At 30.9% G+C, this 19043-nt stretch overlaps 2 protein-coding genes across 21 annotated transcripts; one reads left to right on the top strand and one right to left on the bottom strand.

The window, feature by feature from the left end:
• Positions 1 to 88: 88 nt before the first annotated feature.
• Positions 89 to 8527, top strand: LOC146535795 (metallo-beta-lactamase domain-containing protein 1). Its single transcript, XM_085191737.1, has 5 exons — positions 89 to 362; positions 504 to 668; positions 994 to 1107; positions 1725 to 6126; positions 6212 to 8527. Exons 1-4 carry the CDS (start codon positions 212 to 214, stop codon positions 1916 to 1918), a joined length of 624 nt encoding a protein of 207 aa, XP_085047863.1. The 5' UTR covers positions 89 to 211; the 3' UTR covers positions 1919 to 6126; positions 6212 to 8527.
• On the bottom strand, positions 2300 to 16568 carry Nhe3 (Na[+]/H[+] hydrogen exchanger 3). 20 transcript variants are annotated; one of them, XM_085191718.1, is made up of 16 exons: positions 16105 to 16568; positions 15812 to 15967; positions 15575 to 15735; positions 14710 to 14925; positions 13359 to 13432; positions 11856 to 11999; positions 11293 to 11396; positions 10530 to 10732; positions 10051 to 10162; positions 9663 to 9822; positions 9130 to 9181; positions 8106 to 8135; positions 5748 to 5822; positions 5207 to 5386; positions 4707 to 4790; positions 2300 to 3933 (listed from the first exon to the last, which is right to left on the bottom strand). In XM_085191718.1, exons 1-16 carry the CDS (start codon positions 16331 to 16333, stop codon positions 3868 to 3870), a joined length of 2046 nt encoding a protein of 681 aa, XP_085047844.1. In that variant the 5' UTR covers positions 16334 to 16568; the 3' UTR covers positions 2300 to 3867. The 20 variants fall into 20 exon arrangements, with proteins under 20 accessions (XP_085047844.1, XP_085047849.1, XP_085047841.1 ...); XM_085191723.1 differs by having other exon boundaries at positions 2300 to 4089; XM_085191715.1 differs by having other exon boundaries at positions 4707 to 4808.
• Positions 16569 to 19043: the final 2475 nt, after the last annotated feature.

Below are 19043 nucleotides of genomic sequence, written 5' to 3' on the forward strand. Positions count from 1 at the left end.
GCAAATTATTCTTATTCAATATTTTTAAACGATATCTTTTTATCGTGTATTGACGTTAATTTTGACATTAGTAATGACAGGAGATTATTTCAAATTTGACATGACACCAGGCAACAATAATATTGTGCTAAATATAACATGTAAATTCTGTCTGTATTTTACCTTATTTTATAAGATTCATGTTATTTATAATTAATTAATAATCTTCAAAATGTGTGACATTAAAGTACTTTTTGATGGATATTCTTTAATAAAGACTGAACAAGAAATGAAAGCAAATTGTACCTGTACTCTCATCCGTGGTGTGCATAATATTATTGTAGATACTATGACTCCATGGGACTCTAGTAAAATTTTGGATGGTTAGATATTATAATAGTATTAATATTTATATTTTGTTAATCAGAATCCTTAATTTTGGCCTGTTTAAATTCAAACAGTTTGTGTTTAAGGCAACATTCAGTATGATTAATGTATTAAATAATGTTTGCCTGTTGTTTTAGCTCTAACAAAAGAAAACTTTGCAACAGATAGTATAGATTATGTTGTATCAACACATGGCCATTCAGATCATATTGGAAATAATAATCTTTTTCTCAAAGCAAAGCATATAGTGGGCTACAGCATATCTTATATGGATAACTACTTTATTTATAATTTTGATAAAGGTAATAACCATTTTTTTTACTTCACACTGTAGTAGCACTGTTATACTTGAACCTATTAAAAAGATAGTTTGCTACCCATTTTCCATGCCCTTTTTTGAGATATTAAATGTTAAGTGGAACATAACACCAGGTTTTGTGTTATTACTAGAATGAGGAATGTGAGAATAATGAATTCCCCAAGTGTAAATCAAACCCACAATCATCATGATTACACTTACTGCATTATGATTATACTTACTGCGCCACAGAGGCCCAAGTTCTTATAAGTAATCATTTCTCAAAATAATAAACTTATGTAATTTTTTTAATTATAGTTCAATTGCAGGTGATGAATATATTATAAATGATGATGTAAAAGTGATACCTACACCTGGCCACACACTTACAGATGTTACAGTTATAGTAATAAACACAAAGAAAGAAATCATTGCTATAACAGGTAATACAGTTTTTTATAATTTTTAAAGAGATATTCCACACTAAGGATAGAAAAAAAAAAATTAGTGTAAACTGTTTTATACAGTGTATGTGAAGGTTTGAGTCCTGCTGCTTTCAAATTTTTAGTTTGTCAAATCTATTGTTAATGATTAACTTTTTATTGTTAATCTTATGTTGATTATTATGTTATCATTTCATGAGTCCATCATGTTGCAGGGGCAAAAGTGCACAACTGAAAACATGATGGTTATGAGTTTGATTCCACTCGGAGCAAATGGAATATTTAATATTTTCATTTTCTCGGTCTGATAACAATTCGGCAATGCTTCAAGAATTCGGTGGAAAATGGAAAAAGGAGTGTCTAAGGAAAACAGAGTGGCTTACCACTGGGTTCCTTGGTTTTCTCTATCTACCCTGCTAGGTATGGGATACAGCATGAAGCTAAAAAAACGACAAGCGTAGAGTTGAATTTCAATCAAGATGCATGTTTTGAATTCAGGCAGAAAGAAGAGAGTGAAGTTATTTGGATGAATGAATTTTTTTTATAAACTTCGTTTTTTTATTTATTTTATGAATTAATATTATAATTTGTAGTTTTTTATTGTTGTAATATTTTAGGTGATTTATTTGAAAAGTTTGAAGATATAGAAAATTCGAATATATGGCTTGACGCCGGCAGTGAAGATCCAATTCAGCAAAGGAAGAATAGGTCTAAAATAGCTAACTTAGCTGACTGGATAGTTCCAGGCCATGGACCTAAGTTTAAAGTTACAGATGAAATAAGACAGACTCTTGCTAAACAAATTGTTTAGCAAGACTTTAAAAACTCTTTAATCAGATTAATCACATATATTTAAAATTAATTATACAAAGGCAACCTGACATTTCAAAAACTTCTAATAGTCTACCCATGTTGACAGACTAATCTGGTAAGAGAGATACATTTAAAATACATAAGTAAGAGTGAGTAGTGTTAAGACACTCCATTTCCTGTTTATAGCTCAAATTCGATATACGCATTTAAGTGACGCAACTTAACACCAGTAGGAAAATTACTTCCTGAGATTGGGGATTCTAGTGAAACCCATAATTATGTCTGCAGTCTAGACTGTTACACTAAGCCTTTTTTATTATACATGTTACTATTTTATTATTCATTGTTATTGTTATATAGTCGGGCTAATTAAACAAACTTTTAGAGAGAAATTTTATTACACATCATTTATATAAGTATAAGAATCATTTTGTTCCTGTTAAAATTCGGTGACAAACAGAATTTTTTTACACACCTTCAAAAGACATATAAGAAAATAAGCATTTAAATAAAACACACAATTATTATTGTGGCTTACAAAATCCTTATATCTAGAAAGAAAAAAAAATGTTGTTATATTTATGAAGTCTTAACTATAAAATATATGAATCATTGAAGTTATGTAAATGTGTCCTAAGATGGGAAGGTTTCAAAAACCATCTTTTCTAAGTATATTTCAATAGTAAAAATAAGGAAAAAACAAACAAAAAATTTATTAGGGGCCAACCATAAATTTCGTCACCCATCACTAAGGAAATTTGGTGAAAACAATTTGCAAACTATTGTTTTAATTAAATAATTTCTAGTTGTGGAATAGTAACACTAGGACAAGGGGGTGTTTTCACAAATATGACCTGTGCTGAGCTGTGACAAGGATGGTGGAGGGGTCAAAATATTTTGACATGTAACGTAATTTGTCTTATACAATCCTTTAAAAATATTTCAGCATTCCAAACCCATTTTATGGAAAGTATATGATGTTCATAACATGCACTTAAAAAAAGACTAGACTATATCTAATTTGATTAATCAAAATGTTAACTTTTAACATGAAAATAACTATTACAATTAAAAAATTTGAACCACATTTACAATACACAATAGAGAAAGTATTTTTTACAAGCTTTTATATAAATTATCTAATTACCTACTGTTGATAATATGATCAACATTTTAAACACCTATCGACTTCGTTTTCAATTATGTGTTAAAAAATAAACATCTGGTGGGTCGTAATTTTTTTTATAATATTGACATCTTACAGCATATAAAAAAGGCATTGTTATCCTTGAATTTTCTAATTGAAGTTCAATATGTTTTTTAGTTTGTGAGTGGTGTCTATAGACGCCGAAAATATATACTTTAAAGATAAATTCAGTGCAAACAATCACAGTACAGTAAAGTATAACCTGCATGTGCGAATAGCTACAAAGCATTTATATAAAGAAATTTATAATTTATATAAAACACACATTTAGAATTATAGTGACACATTCAAAATAGAAACGGAAATGATACTTACGTATATAAAAACCTAATGTAAGTTTAATCTATATCAAGAACACTACTGGACTTGGGCATAGTTTAAATGTATATAATGAGTTCCTGTTAACATATTCACTTCGACAGATAAATCATAGTTCCTTCTGTTTAATAATTAAATTAACAGCAACTTATTATATACAGATGTTTAAAATGGGTAACATAAAACTTTGAAAATGATTTTAAATTCTACTCAAATATTATGATGTTAATTCACTATAATTCTTAATTTACGAAATATTGAAAAGCTGTTACACTAAGGGTTGCATGGCTTACTACATACACGAGTCATATACGGACCCTTAACGTTGAGGCTACATCAATCAAAAGCAAAATACATTAATCTTCTGATCATGTTGTTTTTATAATCTGTGGCACGAAGAGCATACAAAATTTTCCTAATTATTATATATTACTTCCAGTGATACCTTCTACAGAGATTCTTGTATCCACAAGTCCGGGCCATAGTTGCTGCGTGCAATAATAAAAAAAAATAATTTTCCTATTAATACAAAAAATGATAATTTCTAGATACATCTAGACGTCTAGACCTTAGTTCACAGCCGATGATCACTAATACTACATGTTTCAAACATTTCCATATCCATTCCGTATATTATAAGATAGCTGCAACCAAAAAAAAAACAAAATCATCCAATAGCTGCTAATGTTCATTTAAAAATTCTTATAAATTATGAAAATTTTGTTCAATACTATAATCATAATAAGCTAAAGAGTGTACCGGGCCATGTTTGTTTTATTTATATTAAATATGTAAACCAAAAGCAATGATGCATTCATTACTTTAAAAAATATCACTAAATATCTTTTATTTACGACAAATTCAAAGATATTTTATTTATTAGCCGTTGTGTACTCGCTAAGCTGTAATATTGAAATAACTAGTCGGAAGAACAATTATGAATTAATGCAGTGAAACTGTAAGGAAGTTAGAAAATACACACACGAAACGGGCTATGGCATCACTAATGTATTACTAAAATGGGAATGGGTTGAAATACACCATTATTGATATCCTGTCTTAAAACCGGCAATAAAACCTCATAATTAACTATAACTAAACTAAATATAGCACTTTAAACAATGCAAATGTCGGTAGCCTAAACAATTAATTTAGTTTTAATACATAAATAGTTACATAATAGATTGAACATTTCTTTTTGCACAAAATAATAAAATTATTAATTAATAGACAAAATATTAGAAATCAATCACAAATATACCTGTGGGTCAATGCTTGTTGGTATTGGTTGTGGGTCGTCGATACAAAGGTCGGAGTCCGAATCGGTTCTTCGGAGGCCGTTATCCTGAAACAGCATATGTTCCTACAATAAACGTATCTATACAAGTTGCTGTTTCCATTACATAAATTGATTATTATAAAATAAGAAACTCAAAAGTACTATTTTATTTTATTAACTTACAAGAAAATCATACTGTATATAAAATATAATCATACTGTATATAAAATATAATCATACTAATATAAAAAATATAATTATTGAGGGCAGTCATGGCGCAGTGGCACAAGCATGCTACTGTTAACCTGACAGGTTGTGGTTTCGATTCCCACTCGAGGAAACTGTAAGCACGACGGTTGAGGTTTTGGTATTCACTTAGCCATTAAACACGCGAATTAGTGCTAAAAGTTGAGAACAGAGAGTCTTGACTCTCCTCGCTCTGCCTTTCTTACAATACACTATTTATTCAAAACACAACTTACGCCCTGCGTATACTGCCTGGTGGTGGTCAGCAGGCTAGCCAAGGGGCGCAGGAAGCCGGGCAGCGTCTCCGTGAGGGGGGGCCGCGCGTGCGTCAGCAGGGGCTTCAGCAAGCGCGAGTCCACCGCCCCCCACAAGCGCGCCAGGCGTGCCTTTTCGCCCCCCTCCCCGTGGGGGGTTTCCTGGTAACGTACGAGGTTGCTTGCATTTTCACGTTTGATTTACTTAGAAATTTGCTTTTTAGTTGTATGTTAATGAGTTTCGTTTTATTAGAAGAATTTAGATACCCAGTAGTATGTTATTTTATGCAAATGTTGTTTCAAAATATCTAAGTGAAGTTATCAATATTTTGTGTCTATTTACATATTGAACCCACATGCCCGAATATATCTAACATCATTCACATTCATACTATTAGTGTGAAGTATCATTGTTAGACGTTAAGTATAAATATGCGTCGTGATTTTTGGACTCGGTATAGATTCAAAGAAAATTGTACAAAAATTTGTAGATGAAAATTTAAAAGTACCAGAATTTACATACTTCGTAAGAGTTTAGTTGCCAAGGCATTATCACTCCGTTTTCGTCTTTCCCCCACTTAACTACCATGCGGCCATTCTAGACATTGAAATAAATAAAAAAAATAAAGTAACATGCGACATGTGTTATGTAATGTGTATGTGTTAAACCGAAACTGAGTTTAAAAACGTCTTTTTACTTGATTAAAACTAAGTCATATAAATAAGTTATAATATAAAAACTTAAAAAAATTTTTTTTCAGTTAAAAAGACATTTCGATCGACAGCCTTGTGTAAGTGAAGCGAGAGTTATAAAGAAGATGCGCTGGATAAAGAAAACATGCTTAAAAATTAAAATTATATCAAATACAAAAATGAACGATAAACCGAGGCATATGGCATGCGTTAGTAAACAGTTATAAATTGCCGTGGACAGCCATGTGTATTTAGTACTGATATAAAACATGCATATAAGTTTTTCTCTTACAGGTACCCTGTCGCTACTGGGCGATTGATTGTCCAAATTTCGGAGCCCGAAACTTATTTCTGCCGGCTAAACAACAAATACGACCATCAGTCTAAATAGCGCAAGGGCTAGGCAGTTAGGGAGGATGTGTAAAACAAGGATGGCTTAAAACATTTAGGTTACGATATAGGACTCGAAGTATAGATTGTTTATTTATATTATTAAAAAAAATATTTTTAGCAAAATAGAAAACATGGCCCCTTTTTTGACTAAAATAATTTTATCTCAATTTATTTACATAATCTATATATATAAAAGGACTTGTCCTCACTGACTGAGGTAAGACGCACGCACAGCCGTAACCGCTGTGCGTAGAAACGTTAAATTTGGACAAAAGTTTACTTTCGTAATCTGGACATCCACTAAGAAGGGATTTTGAAAAATTTTAACCCTAAAGGGGTGAAATAGGGGTTCAAGGTTTGTATGGAAAAAAATTTAAATCGGCACCGATTTTTATAAAATTTTAAATTTAGATTTTTAAAAGTATTTAATTGAACACGTGTTTCATCGTTTTCTAGAATTCTCCCCCTAAAGGTGCAAATAAGGGGTTGAAAGTTTGTATAGGTTTTTTTTAAATCGTCACCAATTTTTATAAAATTTCAAATTCAGACTCTTAAACGTATATAATTAAACACATGTTTCATGGTTTTCTAGAATTCACCCCCTAAGGGTGCAAATAAGGGGTTGAAAGTTTGTATGGGAAAATTCTTAAATCGCCACTGATTTTTATAAAATTTGATATTTAGACTCTTAAAAATATTTAATTGAACATATGTTTCATGGTTTTCTAGAATTCACCCCCTAAGGGTGCAAATAAGGGGTTGAAAGTTTGTATGGAAAAATCATTAAATCGCCACCGATTTTTATAAAATTTGAAATTTAGACTCTTAAAAATATTTCATTGAACACATGTTTTGTGGTTTATTAGAATTCACCCCTAATTATGCAAGCGAAGCTGCGCACGTCCGCTAGTCTATATATATAAAAGGACTTGTCCTCACTGACTGAGGTAAGACGCACGCACAGCCGTAACCGCTGATGGTAGAAACGTGGAATTTGGACAGATGTTTACTTTTGTAATCTGGACATCCACTAAGAAGGGATTTTGAAAAATTTTAACCCTAAAGGGGTAAAATAGGGGCTCAAAGTTTGTATGAAAAAAAAATTAAATCGGCAGCGATTCTTATAAAATTTGAAATTTAGATTTTTAAAAGTATTTAATTGAATACGTGTTTCATCGTTTTCTAGAATTCTCCTCCTAAGGGTGCATATAAGGGGTTGAAAGTTTGTATAGATTTTTTTTTAAATCGGCACCAATTTTTATAAAATTTTAAATTCAGACTCTTAAAAGTATTTAATTGAACATATGTTTCATGGTTTTCTAGAATTCACCCCCTAAGGGTGCAAATAAGGGGTTGAAAGTATGTATAGATTTATTTTTTAATTGGGACCAATTTTTATAAAATTTGAAATTCAGACTATTAAAAGTATTTAATTGAACACATGTTTCATGGTATATTCGAATTCACCCCTAAATACGCAAGCGAAGCTGCGCGCGCCCGCTAGTTACCTATAAACTATTAAAATATTCAAATAGAAATTTCAAAATAACTTTAACTAACGAGTCCTATATCATTACTTTTACACTGCAAACAGTTAAGACCTCTACATACCACCAAACCATTGACCTTCCACCATAGTACAAGAAAAACGACGAAGTTTAGACCCCATGTAGGTGGTATGTATTCGACAGATGAAAGATGACAAATGTCACAGATAATAAAATGTTTGTTACAATGTATGACACGAAAGCATGTTACACGTAAAGCTTTGATGTTTCTGTATATGTATACATACCGATCCGCCAGTGTCCGTGGCCTGGTAGAGCTGCCACAATAAGTTCGAATTAATCACATGCGCCGTACCGTTTGTACGTATTTAGGTTTGTTATTGATACCAATACGACATGCTCGAATAGCATTAGCCTACGCGGTTATTTACATAGTAATTACAAATTTGTGCAATAATTTTTTAAAATATGAATATTTTGATATTGTCTAGATTTTTTTATTTTTTTATTATCTCTTTATTATAAAATAATAACGCAAAATGGCTTTAATTAAATATTAATATTGGCAACATTAGTGTATCGTCCTTGGTAGGACTTGTTTTTAAAACAACAATCATTTGCAATAGAGAAGAATTAAAACAAAAGCATTGTATATCATCACTAGGATCCTTTTCTTTCTGTACTGATTGAAGTAAAAATATATATGAAATAAGAATTTTATTCAATCGCATATGACATATACACATATTGTGCTTAACATATAAATCAATATTTAGGAACAAATGATTGATATATCTAAATGAAAATTGAGGCGAATATGATAAGAATAAATATTATGACTAAAGTGGACATAAAAAGCAAGAATAAACAGAAACAAATGAAGCAAAAGTATTTAGGGCTATTTACAGTGTTAGAAAAAATTTCAAATAAAATCAAGTTGACATAAAATTGTAAGGGATTTAATAAAGAAATTAAACATAAAAGAGAAAAAATTACCTAATTATTATTAATATTACTAATCAATCAAAAAATATCCTTGAAAAATTTAATTTTTCAAATTTGATCTCAACTTGACAATTTCAATGAAAAGATTCGTATTCTAATCCTAAAATATCTAAAAGCTGGTGAGACTAAATTGATAAAATATTTTAAGTAATTTAACAAGCTAAATACTTTAAAAAACCTCACTACGCCAATATTTCAATAAAAACCTCTAGCTGTAGCAGTATAATCAGAAGCCAAAAAGTGAGTGCAGTAATATATAAATAGTGTAACTGTACATGTTAAGATTTGTGTACAAAAGAAACTTACACTTCTTACGTCGCGGTAAGGCAGGGCTTCGTTTTCGTCATTTGCTCCTTGCCTGTAAGTTTAAATTAGAAAAATAGTATTTAGCTTCACACTTTACGAGTTACCTCATATATAGCAGAGTAGGCAGAGGGAACCTAGTGTTAAGGCAGAGTGGCGAAACTTAACCATAATCCAAGAACTGAACTGACAATTTAAAAGTACTTATAATAAATTATGACTATTGTAGATAGATTTTGGGCATGTTGAACAATGAGTGATGAAAGAATGGCAAAAAACACTTGTAATGAAAAAGTGAGTGGTAAGAGACGTAGGGGAGACCTCGGTTAACCTTCGAAAACATTTTATCACAGATACTGGAGGAAGGTCACGTAAAAAGCATGAGGCGAAACGAGGCGAAAGAGATATGTAGAGACCGTAGCGTTTGGCGCTTCGTTCTCTCTGATGACCTCGCAAGAGATAAAGCGTGAAACTAAATTAAATTAGTTAAAGATATTATTAAGCTTATAATAGATTATTTAAATAAAAAACCTTACCCAGTAGGTATCCGCAAATAAGCAAGGGCGTGCGTGGCGGCACCTCCCTGCAGTACAACAGTTGCTATCACTATTAGGGACGTTGTTGTTAACATCGCCTGACGCGCCTCCGACACCGTGTTACGTATCGCCAGCGCGAACGACATGGCGCCGCGGAGACCTGCAAATAGGGTTTAAGGACCGGATTTATAAATAGCTCTCAACTCCAAGCCGTTTTTATTTTTCACGTGATATAGTATAATAACATACGGTCTTGAGTTATACAAATTAGACAGTCTTTTAACTTGTAAGATTAAAAATAAATAAATATATAAGATCTTACAATGAAAGTAATTTGTTAGATTCATATACATCCTAATTATTCCAATATATAAATGAAGTATCTCACCAGAAAAGAAGAGCATGTGTTGGAAATTCATAGGTATAGGTGGTTTTCTTCCGAGGTTCAACAGGAATGACAGTGGGTAGATATTGACAGCGCGTCCTAAAGTGGATGTTAACTGTTGTTTGTTATAGAAATATTATTGCATCGACTTTTTAAAGTATAATATATCAATTCTTGTCAGTTATAAATTGTTCACAAATTAATTTAATTTTATATATTTTTTGTAGAAATTATAGAAAAGTTGGACGTGGAAAAAGTAGACTTCAAATTCACAAAGTAAATATTTTAAATATTTCGCTAGAGCAAAAAAAACATATTCTAATTACATTTTAGAAGAATTAGTGAGGAACGGAAGTGTCTTACCACTAGGTTCCCCCAGGCTCCCTCTCATTTTTTTGTAAAATGCATAACAATTACATATAAATTAACATAACGAACAAACAACGAAATATAAATAAACATTTGAATATCAAAAAGGATACGAATCCGGCAATAATAAACCACGGATCGAAGTGATGTTTCGGGAAAGTAAACATAGAAACACCAATATACGTGAAAATAAAGTTTTCAGCAAGAAAATTGAGCAGCTCGAACAATTGCTTCGTCCTGTTGCGAGAGTCCGATGACAGGTTGTTATATGTATAATGAGCTTGACATATACCACAGAATAATACAGCCACGACACCTGAAAATAGGTTTTATATAGATTATTAAGAGATAATTCACTATTACTGTGTGCAATTCGTCATTGTTATTTTTAAAATAAATCATTGAATGATTTTTCCAAGTATCAGTAAATCGAAAAGTTGTCTCATTTTTCTTTTGACAATGTTGTTTCTTCGGGTCTTCAAGACGTAACAAAAATGTAGAAGTAATATAATCTTAGTATAAAGAATTTACTTTCGCTGTTCGTATAACAAGGTAAAATGAAAACCGACAGTTTGAAAGAGGGACCTTTAATGGTTTCGGATTAAATAACAATATATTCGGCATCTGAACTGTAAATAATTCGTTTACATTTCACGCGTTAATAATGATTGATTTAGGCGAGACATTTTCTTTTTTTGTATATTTTAAAATTCTTGTTGAGACGAAGAGACAGATTCCGTAAATATATAGTTTTCGTTATGTTTTTTTTATTGATGGAACCCAGAACCATCGCGTTACAGTCACTCGCTTGTGCCACTGCGCCACAACGGCCTCTTATTACTTATTAAGTGCACATAAATAAAAGTATGTAAATACCTGTTAATTCGCAGACTTCAGCTATAAGGAAAGCGGCATACGACATGAGTACGAAGAGAGCCGACTCGAGCAACGGCCAGTCCCGTACGTGCGTGAACTTCGTCATGTGTTTCATAGTTAAGGAAATATTTGAAAAAAAAATATTAACAATAATTCAAATCCAAACGCATTCGTAACGGATATAAAAAAAATATTCCGAATTTAAATTACGTTTAGAAGAATTTGTTTATTACATAATTTTATTTTCAACTGTAAGAAGTAAACTATTTTTTGAACTTAACATTTCTTCCGCGTTTTGTATAGAAGAAAGTAATAATCATAAGATTATAAATGATCACTTTCCACTCATTTTAGAAATCGTGGAAAAAGGTACCGCGTTTTATAAAATCGAATAAAAACGTCGATATTACAAATATCATAAAGGCAGCGCCCAACTATTACGTAACGCAATATGGGACTTAGTCAATATTTGAACGGCCCATGATCCCCTAAAACACGTTTGAATGCACAACCATGACTTATTCCAATTGCTTCTATATAAAATTTATTTATTAAAAAAGGATATCAGTGCAGTCAAGCATCCCATCAGAGCACCGACGAGTAGCGACAGACTAAATATTCCAATAAAATCGCCAATGGCCGCCAGGAACGCGGTTATTTCAAATCCACCATCGTTCGAATATCTTTTCTCATAGTTTTGTATGGCACTGAAATTAATCAATATTATTAAATATGTAAATATTTCATTATTAATATGGATATTTACATATATTTACAAATATAAATAAATATACATTTAAAATTTAGGTTTAAAAAAATAATTTTGAGTAGAATAGTTTAACCGAAATACATACTAATAAATACATAGATACTGCAGAAAAAAAATGTTAATGAAATGATATAATTACAAACGTTATATTTTTTTTTTGTAAAAGATATAATATTGTTATTTGTCGTGGCGCAGCGGCACGGGCGGCGGCAGCAGCATATGAAAATTCGGCGCAATATAAGGAACGGAGTGTCTGAATATTAGGTTCCCTCTGCTTAAATTTCCACTCTATGAAAAGTTCGCGTTTTTAAAGAGATAATTTGGTGGTCTTGTTTGTTAAGAACTTTGTCTTGTTCTTAAAAGGGATCAATGGAAAATTAAGGAAAGAGCATTCAGTTCCAAACAACCTAATGAGATCTCAATATTAATAACAGCAAAAACAAAATTAATTTAATGTTAAATTACAGTTTTGTATTATTATATTAAGTGAAACTATTTTCATATTGCGTGTTAAAGGGAAAAACCTGTGCGACGGCTGTGTACTGAAATAGACGCATGTCATGCATAGTAACATGGCCTATAGCCTAGAGTCTAGACGCAAGTCATTAAATATATAAAATTAAATAGGAATTTATAAATGTCAGTGATTTTGACCAACTTATAACATGATGCAATTTAATGAGAATTTTGTATCATCAATAGTATATGGCAAAACAAATCGAGATACGGCTTGTCGTAGTAGGGCCATTTAAAACACATTATACTAAGTACCTTTACCTTTCATTAAAAGGGCAATGTTGTTTATTTCATTAAGGAATAATTGCACATAGGTACGTCATTCACTCATAAAAAATCCTGACTACAAATAGTTTTAATAGTAATAAAATTACATATTTATGTCTGAAGTAGTCAGTTTCATGCTGAATACCGCACACATGCAGAGCGAACCGTTGTGTTAAGACAACCAAACCTTATAAAGGTTTGGTTGTCTTGTTTTGGTTTGGTTTGGTTGTTTTGAATAAATATTTTATTTCCACGAGTGAAAATCGAACCCAGAACCAGTTTAGTCACTCACTTGTGCCCCTGCGCTGACATCAGTAAAAAAATAATTTACCTAATATACTGCAGGTATACGTGAAAACGATTTCACAGATATTGTTGTTAAAATTAATAAACTTAATAACATATGGTCGTATTACACGTACAAAAAGTAATATAACGTCATGTTTTCTATAATAATTTTCCTGTATACTTAGTAGGAGTATCGAATAATATTAAATATAAATAGATATATTACCCGCTCAGTACAAGCGCCACTGCGTCATTGAGCACGCTCTCGCCGAATATCATTGCATAGAGATTTACATCAACCTAAAAAAAATAAATGTTATATAACAATCTATTGTTTATTCATAAACATTTGTGCAGCATAAGAAACTATATGATATATAAGAGCACTTTATGTTATAAAAATATCATAACATATTCAAAGCAACAAATTCAGAAAATAATTTTTGGGCATCAAAATTTAAGTCTAGTAAGAAGAGTAATCAGAACCGAAGTGTCAGACACCCCGCTACTTTCTTTCCGCCGAATTCTGGATGTATTGCCTGTTGAAAGGCTGAACTCAACGCCACGATTTTCCACCAAGAAAAGAAAATGTTAAATATTTCATTTTCTAAAGTGGGAATTGAACCCACAACTTGTTGCGCCTAAAGTCACACGCTTGTGACCATGCACCATGACTTTTCCCTCATTTATTTATTACAAGTAAAGAAATATATACAGAAATTATTAAAGAAAAAAAGAGGGGTTCCATTGCCATGAATTTGTCATAAGTGGAATTAATTGATGACACTGTAAATCCAATATACATGTTTCATATATTAATTTGTAACTTTCCAGCAAAGATAACACTAAGCTATTTTATCACAGTCATGTGATCATTACTATATAATTTAACATTTATGTATTTCTTTTGTATACATTGTATATGTCATGAAATGACTTTGTATTTTATACCCAGTTACATATATTTACTTTATTATCAAAATATGGTTAAAAATATTTTTAAAAACATTGTATTTAACATAAAAGTATTAGTTACTTACTCTCTGAATCAAGGGCAGTATGTCAGGGAGCTTAGTCAAGGTTATAATATTGTCAGTTCAATTTTCAGTTATATAAATAGTAAGACGTTATTTGATGATAGCCAGAAAAAAAAAACTTGAAAGATATAATTTTTTTCGTACACATTTAATTTTGTGGATAACATTACATTGTTATAATCTGACTTAAAAATACAAGTAATCATACTGTAAATTTCTGTATGAAACATAAATAAGTTGACTTAATTACCTACATATATTTTTTAACATAATAAGCAGGATTGCCTTTTTAATTATGCCACAAACTAAAACTGGTATTTTTTTAAAATAAATTTCCCTCTAAAAAGTACTATTCACTAGTTATGATTAAAATGCTTTGTATATGTAACAGATTTTATCAATTATCTCACACCTACTCAAGATTTAACAGTGTAGTGACCACTTAAATTATGTTTGTATGTTGACATTTTGCTCTATGATTTCACTTTTGTATAAACAAAATATTAGAAAGAAAGTGAATAAAAATAAGAATACACTTACCTTCAACTGTGAGAATATAGCGAGTACTGTTAAAGGATCTGTAGGTGATATTAAAGCACCAAAATATAATGTGTCCAAGAAAGTGAAACTTGCTGCTAGAGATTTAGGCATTAATTGTACACAGCCATACATAAGAGAACCAATGACTAGAGCTGATAGGGCTGTGCCTACCATTGCAAATGTTAATATTGCACCCAAGTTGCGGAAGAAATATTTCTGAAAAAAATATGTCATAGTATAAAATATGTCAACTATAATATCTTTTTTACTTAAGTCACCTCCAGCAAAATACTCATTGTGACGTCATTGTGACTCATTGGGACAGCCTACCTGTAAACACCATAGTTGTAGTTCTGATCCCCTTAGGGTGAGTGAATTATTCCATATCTCTTCTCTGGTAAAGACTGCATAGTAACAAGTTGATACTCAACAAATATGTGTGAGAAACCACAACAGAAACTACGAATATTTAGAAAACATATAAAAAGCACTAAGTCAAACATTCTCACCACACTCTGTTACAATTCTTATTTGCTTGTTACGACTTATTTAACTTTCCACTATCCAAAGATAATTGTTTAGAATATTTGCTTGGCAAGAGGAAATACTCTTTATTAAATAATATTCACATTTCTAAAATGCTATTTCACACTTAGGAAAGAAAAATACTTATTTAAAAAACATAAAAACAAATAATGTACTGGGATTAGAACCCACATCAATTTGAAACCATCTAAATCCATCTTTACATATCCAGCTATAATGGATTATCAATAGGTAAAAAAATTGCCTATAGGTATAGGTATCTATTTTGAAAATAGAATAAAAACAAAAAAGATCAATATACTTAATATGTTATACTTACTCTTTTAAGGCAATATCCTGCATGAAATATAATTGGTGGCAGAATGATATTAAAAAAGATTTCAGGGTCAAATGTTGCCTTTAGATCTATTTCATTTTGTTCCAAATTAACAATTTCTCCACGGAAGCTGTATGCATAAGTTTTATTTGGTACGGGTATATCTAAAACATATGTTCTTGATAATAATTCATCTAATTATAAAAAAAATATAGCCAACAAAAAATCTTTTGAATTTACCTCCAGTGGATATTTGTATTTTATCAGGAAAGTGAAATCGAACAATATCAGGAGGAACAGATAAATTGTACTTTGTATCTGGAGCTGGATGTGCATCAATATATGTTACCTGGTTGGTACTTCCAGCATATCTTATAATTGCTCCTACTATAAGACCTGTTAATAAAATTTAATTGCTTAATAAGTGAAACTGTTGGCTCATCAATTTTAAGTATATGAGACCTTCAGGAATTTTGTCTTTATTTCAATGTCATGCTAGAGTTGGTCACGAGTTTATTTATATAAGTACTTACCATATATAACTGCCAGGCCAGTTTCGTGGAGCCAGCTCACACGACGGTGTTTAAAAACCCATATAGTTAAAACAGTTAACGTTAATAGACATGTATAAATTAACAGGTTTAAGCTATCTATACGGTGCAAAAGTGTGGCTTTTGCATCGAGGGCTATATCTGTTCCCGATGCCTCACAAAATGCTACATAACAAAATAAGAATGAAGCAAAACTGATTAAAGGATTCATTTTTGCACAATGAATAGTAATTTCACATCACAAGAAAATCGATTTTGTAACTGAAGGCACAATTTAAGCTATGTTCTTTCAATTGCTAATATAGACCATCACAAAATAATAAAATTAATGAAACATTAGTATTTAGGCGACTTTTAGCCGCAATTCAAGGAAAAAAATGGAGAAAACACTTCTAAACTTAATTTTGTCAAAGTGACAAGTGTATTAAAAATCAAAATTGAAAACATATAAGACAGGTACAACGACATCTGTTTCCAGACTTGAACAACTTTAATTTATTGTGAAGAACGGAACGTATTTTGCTGTTAATCGAAATGTTATTAATAGGATATTGCGAAATAATTAAAACTAGTTTAATTGACATTACAAGAATTTATTTAAAAAACTATAAATAAATTTTACATTGTCAACGATAATATTTACGTTATTAAACTATGTTTAATATGTACTGTACATAACGACCATTCTTTGTTCAGCTCAAAACGGGACATCGGTTTTATAATTTTAATTTTAAAAATATGTCTTTCGTAATATAGTATTAGGAAAGTAATATATTAATGTTTTTAAAAAAATAACTTTGTTTTTAAAATTATTATTGAATACAATTTTGAGTGCTAGGCTGTAGTTATCATTAACTAGTTATCAATAGTTATCATGACTGCAAGTTTGAGTGGACTGTTCCATTCAATCGTCTTTTGACAATTTCATTTGCATGTGCCAGTCGTGGCTCGTGGCACAGGGGCACACAGTGTTACTGTAATTGGTACCGCGACTGGTTGTGGTTCGATCCCCTCTCGGTGAAACAAAATATTTTTCTTTTCATTGCTCCGCTCTGGTGTCGAGGCGAAGTGCGGCAGTTCCATCACTCAACCGCCAAAATTCGGCGTAAAGTGGGAAACGGAGTATCTTAAGACTAGGTTCCCTCTGTCTACCTTGCTGTGTGTTGGATACGGCGTGAAGCCGATTTGATTTTTTTATCAATCTGAAAAATAATATTCTAGCGGATCTTGAAACAGCTAACGTTTTCACATTCGCTTTGTATAAAATAAAAATTGTAAATAATATGTTTATTGTGATTTATTGATTCTGTCATATTTTATACTAATTTATAGATATGGTTGCAATGTAGATAGAGTGAAGGGCGGAAGTTGACACCTGCGAAGGTTACCTACTAAGAAATTAGTTTAGTTAAAGGTTTTATTTATGTTTTAATGTGTAAAATCATGAAAATTTTATTTTTATTTTATACTTAGTCTAACAACTACGTACCTACGTACCTACAATATAAATGAAATATTACAATATATAAAAAACACAGTAAAAAAGTGTGAACCTGCTGCCATGGCAATGCTGGCTAAGATCTGTACATGTTACTCAGTTTTTTAAATAAAATTGTTTGCTTAATTTTTAATATAACGTTATATAAGTTATAATACTTAGTATAAAAATACAGAGTAGGAGATTATTCTATATGATAAGTTTTTCTAATATAAAATTTGTTTTAGAAGACAACTTAATAAAATAAACAATTGGGTTCATAGTTCAACTATACGTACATTAGTTGCTGGTGAAAAATATTTAATGTACAGACTCTATTTTTTACTGTTTTATTTTAATACAGATAAAGCGGAATATAATATAATTTCTTGTTGTGTATTCTCTGCTTTAACATTATTTTCACAAAAAACAAAAATATAAAACCTGTTCCCCGCGCCTATACTGTTGGAATGTATTAAAATTTGCTATTTAAATTCCTTAGGCCATACATAATATTCAGGGGGACATGTTATTTTAAATATCTACGGTAAAATCATAAAGGGAAAGTTTGTTTAGTTGCAATTGCGCGCTAATCTCAAGAGCTACTAGTTCGATTTAAAAAAAATCCTTTTGTGTTGGATAGCTCACACACGAGTTTTATTTAAATGCGCCCCGTAGTTCAGAAGATGTGTGAGTACAAACAGGCAAACAGACCATACGGAAATAAGTAATAATTAAATAGAAAATATTTAACGCACATCCTATGCCTACCGTCACATAGCCGTATTTTTTTTTATTTTCCATTAAAACAGCTAGTAAATGGAAGTAGTATGGTTAGGACCATAAAGTCCACGCAAACGTAGTTATGGCAACCGGTTATAAATAACTTATGTGAAAGACACGAGAAACGGGTAAAAATCTTCTTTTCTTAGGTTTTTACTACATTGAGTCATTTGCAATAGATTCGTGTTTCTTTAGTAAATATATATGTAAGAATCTTTCGCATTCTGCGCAATTAGGAAAATCGAATAAACAACCATCAGGTGATAAATGGAGGCAAAATATAATACTTAAATATTTAATTTATGTCAATTATTGGTATTTCAAGTTTTTATTAACGTCCTTATGTTATGTTATCTGTATCTCGTTAATATCCGGAACTCACGATGAAGTAGTTTTATTTACGTTTATCTAATATATGTATTAGATTTATGCGTGCCATTGAAAAACAATGACAGAGGTCATTTGTACTGGTCCCATAAAAATTGCTGAAGCAAGTTAACAACATTGATTGTTTGTATTGCGCTAATTGAATAAGCAATTAAGTTTTATAAAGTTATAAATTTAATTTGATTTAATCTATTACTCTAAGTGCGATTTAGTCTAACCGAGACCGAGGGTTCTGTACCAATGTGAAGAGGAAGGTGACTTATACAAATTGCAA

Source organism: Heliconius melpomene, chromosome 10 (genome assembly GCF_056956725.1).
Source record: "Heliconius melpomene rosina isolate 202511_hmr_F chromosome 10, ASM5695672v1, whole genome shotgun sequence".
Taxonomy (NCBI): domain Eukaryota; kingdom Metazoa; phylum Arthropoda; class Insecta; order Lepidoptera; family Nymphalidae; genus Heliconius; species Heliconius melpomene.

Bases quoted from the DNA above. Each gene is read 5' to 3' on its own strand.
- LOC146535795 (XM_085191737.1), top strand. From the start codon at position 212: ATGTGTGACATTAAAGTACTTTTTGATGGATATTCTTTAATAAAGACT. The intron at 363-503 runs GTTAGATATTAT...CTGTTGTTTTAG, and splicing joins CTCTAGTAAAATTTTGGATG to CTCTAACAAAAGAAAACTTT. The intron at 669-993 runs GTAATAACCATT...GTTCAATTGCAG, and splicing joins TATTTATAATTTTGATAAAG to GTGATGAATATATTATAAAT.
- Nhe3 (XM_085191715.1), bottom strand. From the start codon at position 16,333: ATGAATCCTTTAATCAGTTTTGCTTCATTCTTATTTTGTTATGTAGCA. The intron at 10,733-11,292 runs GTATTTACATAC...ACCTATTTTCAG, and splicing joins TGAAGTCTGCGAATTAACAG to GTGTCGTGGCTGTATTATTC. The intron at 5,823-8,105 runs GTATGTATACAT...TTCAATGTCTAG, and splicing joins CCACGGACACTGGCGGATCG to AATGGCCGCATGGTAGTTAA.